Source organism: Petromyzon marinus, unplaced genomic scaffold, assembly GCF_048934315.1.
Source record: "Petromyzon marinus isolate PM22_M1 ecotype Great Lakes invasive population unplaced genomic scaffold, UKy_Petmar_22M1.pri1.0 PM_Scaffold_577, whole genome shotgun sequence".
Taxonomy (NCBI): domain Eukaryota; kingdom Metazoa; phylum Chordata; class Hyperoartia; order Petromyzontiformes; family Petromyzontidae; genus Petromyzon; species Petromyzon marinus.
The window spans coordinates 36,260-44,999 of NW_027423587.1; the positions used below are offsets into that span (position 1 = coordinate 36,260).

The 8,740-nt window shown below is 43.7% G+C and overlaps 1 protein-coding gene across 2 annotated transcripts; it reads right to left on the reverse strand.

The window, feature by feature from the left end:
• Positions 1-317: 317 nt before the first annotated feature.
• On the reverse strand, positions 318-8,519 carry LOC142923693 (exosome complex exonuclease RRP44-like). Of its 2 annotated transcripts, none has more exons than XR_012940791.1 (3): positions 5,583-5,899; positions 3,599-3,721; positions 318-1,608 (listed from the first exon to the last, which is right to left on the reverse strand). XR_012940791.1 is itself a non-coding variant. In XM_076064651.1 (3 exons), the coding sequence occupies exons 1-3, from the start codon at positions 8,501-8,503 to the stop codon at positions 1,531-1,533; spliced, it is 297 nt and encodes a 98-aa protein (XP_075920766.1). In that variant the 5' UTR covers positions 8,504-8,519; the 3' UTR covers positions 318-1,530. The 2 variants fall into 2 exon arrangements, 1 of the variants encoding a protein (XP_075920766.1); XM_076064651.1 differs by lacking the exon at positions 5,583-5,899 and adding an exon at positions 8,408-8,519.
• Positions 8,520-8,740: the final 221 nt, after the last annotated feature.

Sequence of the window (8,740 nt, forward strand, 5' to 3'; positions counted from 1 at the left end):
CACAATCATACTTCGAAGCTCTTGCTCGGATTCCCCAGAGCTTTGCCCTCCGAGTGGCCACCCTAATGGCCCACTGCGACAGGCCAAACCTGGCACAATTGTAGGTTTTTAACTATAATACACGTTTTATGTGTTAGATCGTTTAAATATATAAATGTGTTGTTAAACCCACCACCACCCGACAGCCAATTAGTAAGGTTTGTCACGTAAACAGAACATGTCAATTCGTTACTAGTACAGTCCACCAGTGTGTTGGAGAGCAAAGCCACACCATTTACAATCTAAGTACAACATTTCGCCAGCACTAACTAGCTTCATCAGGCGACAGCCATCACTTGTGAGCACTTCTTTCGCGAATTGGGAGGGGAATCAATGAATGCATATGACTATGGGTATCCATTTCCGATTGGGTTATTTATATGTTAATCAACACACATTATGCATGCGCATTAAGGAACGAGGATTCTCCACGAATCTGGCTGTCGCCTGATGAAGCTGGTTGTAATTACTGGTGAAACATTGTACTCAGATTGTAAATGTTGTGGCTTTGCTCTCCAAGACACCGGTGTGATGTTACTAGTAACGAATTGGCATGTTCTGTTAATGTGACAAACCTTTCGAATTGGCTGTGTCGGGTGGTGGCGGGTTTACTGACACATTTAAATATTTATTACGCGATCTAACCCAAAAAACCCGTGTTATGGATATTGGTCGCGAAAGCCTACGTGTTAAACTGGTTTTCAACTGTTAGATCAGTGGTAGCCGATATGTGAATCGCGATCCATGGGTGGATGATCGCAAAAGATTTTGATTGTAGATCTCAGGACAAATAGGAATAAACACCTCTAATATAAAGCAATTCTTGTTATAGCAGATGGCAAAACAAAATCCCCGACTAAGAATTAATGGATTAATAATATATATTTTAAACCAATAGATCGCACTAGCACTTGGCATGTCTACAGTGTTCTATTAGTCGGTTAAATCCATCCGGGTAACTGTTGGTCATATATTGCTGGTAGATCACGGAACATGTTGAGATATACCAGAATGGATCACAGTGCTTTGTGGGTTGGACACTGCTGCGTTAGTCAATACACACCACCGATTCAGTAACCAATATTTTTGTGAAATCACCTTCATCACAAGGGGGTCAGTGTCTTGGCTGGCAAAGAAGTGGGGCATAAGATATCCTAAACCTTTCATACATCTTGACGCGTATACACCTTAATTGGCTGATTGTACTGGTTGGCAAGGTAAAAATTCTAAAAAAAAAAAATGCGCTACCATTTGAACCGCTGCGCCAGGAGAACGAAGAACCGGTGAACTCTGGATTGCAAGTTCAGAGTGCAAACCGTCTGTTACTTCAGGGAAACATTTCTCATAACCGCCACTGCTTTTTTTTTCAATTGTTCACCTCTGCTTGCGAGCACAATGTACACTTAATTAACTCTGCAGATGTAAAACCCAGAGTGTGTGCCCACTCATGCACCTCCTCCGACATCTTGTTGACACCGCATCCACGATACACTAGTGCTGTCTGGGTTTCTTAGGCCGGGGAGAAGGCGAGCCCCATGGGGTGGACTCCGCAGGGTTGTAGCCTGGAATCTGTGACAGCGGACACACAAATGGCACAAACGTACAACAAAGATAGTCACCCAAATAAGCCTTTAACAGACTGTGCTGCTGTTAGGCGGCATGGCCCACGAGGGGGTAAGTGGCCAACACCTCTCCCCAGTGCTGATGTTTACACACTGCACCAGGTACTCATTTAAGAAAGAGTTGACCTTGGGTAGGCAAAACAGCAGTTCAGATAATCCTCATTGGTGTTGGCGGTGAGTGGGAATTGGGTTGCCGGGTTCATAGCGCAGCGTGCTAACCACTACACCAATGCTCTCACACACACATATGCGAGTATTTCCAACAAATGTGATACGTTATCATTACACTTATTAACACTGAAAAACTTCGCCAAGTCTGAAGACTTTTGAGGAACACGGGGAGAGAAGATGACAACTCCACACAGTAACACACTCTAGTTGGGAATCAAACCCAGTTTTCTTGCTGCAAGACACAAGGGTTTACCAATGTGCCACCCTGCCGCCCATGGCGATACGTAAACTACCTTAATACCAGTTTCAACGCATGCTTATTTTTAGATATGGGAGGAAACCAGAGAACCCGGAGGAAACCCATGCAGAACAGACTCATGGAGTTTTGTTAAGAAATCTGATATCTACCAAGGCTCCCACACCCTGACTTAGCTTGGTATCTTGAGAACTCGCATTCATCATTTAAATAGGTCACGTTTCAGATAATGGCCCTTCTTGTGCAATGAACTAGGGCCATAATAAAAATCTATTTTATACAGCACCTTGCATATCGAAATATCCCAAAAAAGCACTGGACATTAAAAAACTACTCAAGTATAGATACAAGCCAATAGAAATAAAGTAAAAGCCGATAATAACAATAATGACAGTGATACTGACACTTTACACAGCATGCAAAATGCAATAAAAGCTAATCATAATGATTCCTCTCACAGTAATAACCAATCAGAATCCAGGAAAAGCCAATTAATAACGATGTTTTCAAGCTGGATTTAAACACACGGACAGTCACAACTGATATAGGTAGGGATAGTGTCCCATAGTCTTTGGATATACAGTCTGTTCTATAATACGGTAGTTGCGTACCTCAAGAACACCGCGTTTTGGAAAAATCGTGTTATAATAAATAATATATTATATGGGGTAAAGCGCAGTCCGCAATAACGCGTGAGATGCGTAACACAGGCTGAACAAAGACTAAGGAACGTGGGTAGCATCTAGAAGCATCCAGCAGCATCCCGCCTTGTGTGATGCTACGCCGAGGCAGCCGTTACGACCGCTTATTCCTACTCGCGCGACGTAGTTCCATTCATTCAACCGAGTTATATCCAGTTTGGATCCGCGTTATACAAAAAATGCGTTCCTTCATACATTCATCATCGCGTTATATCCAATTTGCCAGTTACAGGAGGTATAGGACAACAGACTGCAGCTCAAAATGCTAGCTATACATATATTTTTTTCCATCCAAGACCGGAGTTTATATTTTATTCCTGTGTTATAAGGGTATTACGTTCAGGGGCTAAATGCCAATGTATGGGTCTGATAGCCTCGGTAGAGCCTCAGGAGAGAGTTTGTGTCATCTTGCCACCCCCTCCATTCAAGGAGCGCAGACTACAGTGGTGTAAAATGTAGTCCATAGTTTGGGTTGCATGGCCACAATCGTACAGGAGCTTGTTTTTAATGCACTGCTATGTATCTGTATGAGTCTCTATGAATCTCTAGGAATCATAATGGGTCTCTCTGTATCTCCTATGTATCTCTGTGTCTCTATGGGTTTACTATACGGTCCCACAGTTTGGGTTGCATGGCAACAAGCGCTATGCTGTGGCTTGTGCCATTAATTTTCGGCCCGCTGACGTTCCGATGCGGCGAGCGTTTGTTTTTTGTGCACTACTGCTGGCGCAGCAAACAGCAACAGCAGCATGGTCACAATACAAATCGGTGGTATTCCGAGGTTGCGCGTCGCGCCGCACGGTGAGTACCTCCGGGCGGACGAGGTGCATGCGGATCCGCTGGTGCTGCAGGTTGGACGAATCCAGCGACACGCGCACGCACACGCGGTCGAACATGTTCAGCACGATGCCCTCCACGCACAGCGTGGGGTCCTACACAAAACACAAAGACATATCTCCAATGTAGCCTTAACAGACTGTTGGGGCAAGTGCTGTTGGCGAGGAGCACAGATGAAGGCCGGCACGGCACACAAGGGGGTGGGTTGCCAGCGCCATGCCCGGCCGCCTTTGTCTCCCCAGTGGCGATGTTTACACACCGCAGCAGGCATTCAATTGAGTTCCGAGTCAACCTAGGCGAGGCCCAGGACCGGTTCAGATAATCATCACTGGTGTTGACCGTGCGAAGGAATCGAACCCAAGTCGCCGGGATCGTAGCGCAGAGCGCTAACCGCTACACTACCGCTGACTGCTCTCTGCCAAGTGCCCTGCACACAAGCACGGATTGACGTAAACCCAACGTTATTATTTATACTATTACATGGGTCACTCAGAAAAGCCTCACTGATTCTCAAAACGTTTGCATTCAAGGTCACTGCTACGTCTTTGTAAAAGGAGGCGAACGATTGATATGTGCTCCCCAAATAAGTAATTTGCATGTAATTTGCCAACCTTGGACCATGATGCTGGCACATGAATAACGTTACAGGATCTTTTAACGTCCACTGTTAAAGCGGATAGCCTGTAAATATTTTACGCTTAATACACACCACAGTTTCGATTTAAAGATTTCGTGACTGCAAGGATTCATCTTCTTTGGTTCTTTCGGTAAAGTCACGTAAAATGAGAATAAAATAATAAATTGATAAAATAAAATAACACAATAATATTCTCACGACGTTTCGGCCACAACACAGTCTCGTCCCTTCACCTGATGAAGGCCGCTTGTGTTGTGGCCGAAACGTCGTGAGAATATTATTGTGCTATTTTATTTTATCAATTTATTATTTTATTCTCATTCTACGTGACTTTACCGAAAGAACCAAAGAAGACACACCACAGTATTAACCGGAGTGGCCACCGAGTTTGAAACACAAATCTCCACAACACACAGCGAATGCAATACCGCTTGGGCCACCTCACCGCGAGCTGAAAATCAGGCATGAGAAGCCGATGGCTGCAATGACCAAACCAACCGAGGGATCGTGATGTGCGGGCCAGCCAAGGAATTTTAAAGCCTTATTTGGCCATCATTAAGGAGTAGATGCAACCCCCCTTAGGTTATATGGAGTGCACAATTGCAGTTAAGAACATACCTAAAATATGGCTGCAAATGTTGACCCTTTTGAGCTTCTGGTCCAAATTAGGCTGTGTGCATTATCCACGCAGAGTGACAATGTAATGCGGCATGCAAGGCATGCTGGAAAGGACCGGATCCACTGATGACAAATGTGCTTTTTGCCATCTAGAGATCACTTTTTGCATCAACTACTATTTCTCTCATTTGTTTTTATTCTACAAGTACTTTTCTGCCCTTCGAGTTTCTCATTGTTTACAGAAAGCATTAGATTTTCTCTATAATTCTTCCGGATCTGAAGGATTTTACTGTATTTTTAATGTGATGTCCTCTCCGTGACAATACGGGCTCCGTCATGGCAGTTATTTCCAAAGCAAATTTAATTGTGACAGTTTTATATTTGAAACGCATTTACATCATTTAATTCAGTTTCAGTTTATTTTGGTATAGCCCTGTGAGCCATCCGGCTCTAATGTATCCACCGGTGTAACTTCCTCTGTAATAGTCCGCACTGCCAAATGGCAAAAAAAACGGAGCTTCGTATCTCACTGCGTTCTTCCACCTTAAACCAAGTGTCTGTGTGTCTGATAGAAACCTAATCGTAGAGAGATGGTCAGGGGGCTTGGGTCCCAGTGCATTAAGCCAGTCCTGGGTTTAAATGCAGAATTCAGCCGTTCGGGAAATGCCAATGCCTCCCAGTTAAGTGAACACATGCCCTACCTCCTCGTCGAAGGTAACGTTGAGCTTGAGATCTTTAGAGTCAAAGAAAACCGTCCCCTCCAAGCCGTACTTGAAAAATCAGACTTATACGCACACAACTAGATCAGTTAGACAAGACACTCTACAAATCACACTTATCATTGACGGCAATAATGTCCACATCGGATTGGGAACATGTAGACAATATGACTGCCTCTTCAGCTGCTACTATGTCGACCAAATGTAAGGAAAACCTGATTTCCAAATTTAACCTCCTCTTCAACAAAAGACCGGACCCACACACCAAAAAGTTAGACGTTAATAAAGTCGTAATTAATCGCAGTAACAGTTCTATTTCCGATGGTCTGAAATCCGTTTTAGCTAAAGGTCTAAACTTTGCAGTCACACCTAAACACATACCAGTTAATGATATAATTGCCCAAGTAGACGTTGCTCTCAGGGGCCTGGGTCACATCGCTGCAGACGTAGCAAGATCTGAAATCGCTGCAACCCTCAAAAACGCTAAGATGCCAGCTAGCAACCTCAGCAAAGATGAGCGTTTTGAATTATATAAATTAAAAAAGAGGAATGATATTGTAGTCCTCTCAGCTGACAAAGGCAATGCTACTGTCATCATGGATAAAATAGAATACAACAACAAAATTAAAGAATTACTCGACGATGGTAGTTATACACAAATAAAAAGAGATCCCACCAACAGCCTCGTCACACAAACCAACAAAATAATTTCTGATTCAACCGCATTAATTGATCAATCTAAACAGTTTTCGTTGAAACCTTCTGCTGCCAGGCCACCAAGATTATACGGCTTACCAAAAATACATAAAGTAGATACACCCCTTCGTCCCATAGTCTCTACTATCGGCTCCCCCACCTACAAACTAGCTCGTTTTTTGTCTGAAATCCTGCGTCCTTTCACTGGAAAGACCACCTCTGTGGTACAAAATTCGACTCATCTGGTATCGACAATCAAGGGTATTTCCCTGTCCCCAGACGACCTGCTTATCAGTTTTGATGTAGTTTCCTTATTCACCAAGGTTCCTGTACCTGACACCATTGCAATCATTGAAGACTTGGTTCATCAAGGACTAAACACTGAGGTACCCCCCCCTGGTGAGACACTGTTTAACCAATACATACTTCACTTGGAATGGAACTTTCTACAAACAAACTGAGGGCACACCAATGGGCTCCCCCCTTTCTCCAGTTATAGCTAACATTTTCATGGAGAAATTTGAGACTGACGCCATCCAGACTGCCACTCTGCGCCCAACCTTATGGAAGAGGTACGTGGATGACACTTTTGTCATCTGGCCACATGGCCGGCTTGCTCTAGACCAATTCTTCGACCACATCAATTCCATACACCCAGCCATCAGATTTACCATGGAAGTCGAAATAGATGGCAAGATACCTTTTTTGGATGTCCTAATTAAAAAGAGACCTGATGGTTCAATGAGCCACTCTGTCTACAGGAAAGCTACCCATACGGATGCTTATCTGAAACCGGATTCCCACCACCATCCATCACAGAAGAATTCTCTCATCAAGACTCTGTATCATAGAGCCCAATGCATATCCGACCAGGAACACATAAGCAGTGAACTCAAGCACGTACACCAAGCTCTTAGGGCTAATGGTTACTCCGACTATACAATCCGCAAAGCTATCACTCAAACCATGAAGAAGAACCCTCTTGAGGAGCCTTTCAAAACCATCACTTTACCCTACATTGCGGGGGTCACAAAAAAGATATCCAAAATCCTGAATAAACACAAGATCCAGGTCCGTTTCAACACATTACATAAAATCCGTGATCTGGTTTCGTCTGTAAAAGATGTGATTCCGGACATACAATACCCTGGTGTCTACAAACTAAGTTGCCTCTGTGGTAGTAGTTACATTGGAGAAACCAAACGCCATGTCTCGGACCGCATTCGTGAACACAAAGCAGACCTTAAACACGGTAAGACCAACACCTCAGCCGTGGCAGATCATTGTTCTAATTCAGTAGGCTCACATGCCATTGACTTTTCCAAGACAGAGGTTCTTTGTAAGCCATCTGGCTTCCATGAGAGATTCGTTCATGAGGCTATCCACATATACAAGCACAGAGACAATTTCAACCGAGAAAATGGATTCTATCTTAGCAATCATTGGAAAGATTTGATAAACCATTTCAGGTCTTAATTGATTGTTCACGCTTACAGTGGCTTTCAGACAGCATACATTATAAAAAATTTCGTCTCCCCCCTCCTCTTTTCAGAATATAGATGGGCTAGTCCTAAATAAACTGCCAAATCGTTGCGCGTGGCGCTAACGTTTTTATAAATAAATAAATGCGCCGTTTAAAAATAAATTTATGCAAACCAACACACCTGAAGACGACCGTTTGAGCTATGGTCGAAACGTCGTGAGAATTTTTTTTATTGTTTTATATATTTTATTATTTTGTTGTTTCCCTTCAACGTGACTTTACCGAAAAAAAACTAAGAATATGAATTACTGCAGTCACGAAAGCTTTAAATCAAAATTTATATTAAAACTATTTAAAAACTATAAACTAAATAACTTTACCAGGTAAGGACCCTGAGAGCTCTATAGCTCTTTTTAAGTGACCTGGCCACAAATGATCGTTCAGTGAAGTATCTTATCACATTTGAAATTGATAGCAGCCACATACTCTAAGTGCATGTCAGATTGTAACTGTGGAGGGAAAAGCCGGAGGACCTGGAGAAAAATCCATGCGACCACGGGGCGAGAGACACGCACACTGCAGGTGTCTGGGTTTGATTTTGGTTCGGCAGTGTTGACGCTCCACTCACCACATCCTCTTCATTCTCTTCTGCAACGTCCCCTGCGACGCCCTCATCGTGCAGGACCAGCGAGGAGGGGGCAACCCAGCGCTCCTCGGGGAACATCTCCACGCACACGATGTCGTCGTGCATCGCGCGGTTTAAATGCTGCAGCCCCTGGATCAACACCTGCACGCAGACAAAAAAGATCCCCCGTATAGTCTTAACAGACCGCTGGGCCAAGTGCTGTTAGAGAGCGGCATATACAGTAAAACCTTGGATTGCGAGTAACTTGGTCTGCGAGTGTTTTACAAGACAAGCAACATTTTTAATAAATATTAATTTGATAAACGAGCGAGGGTC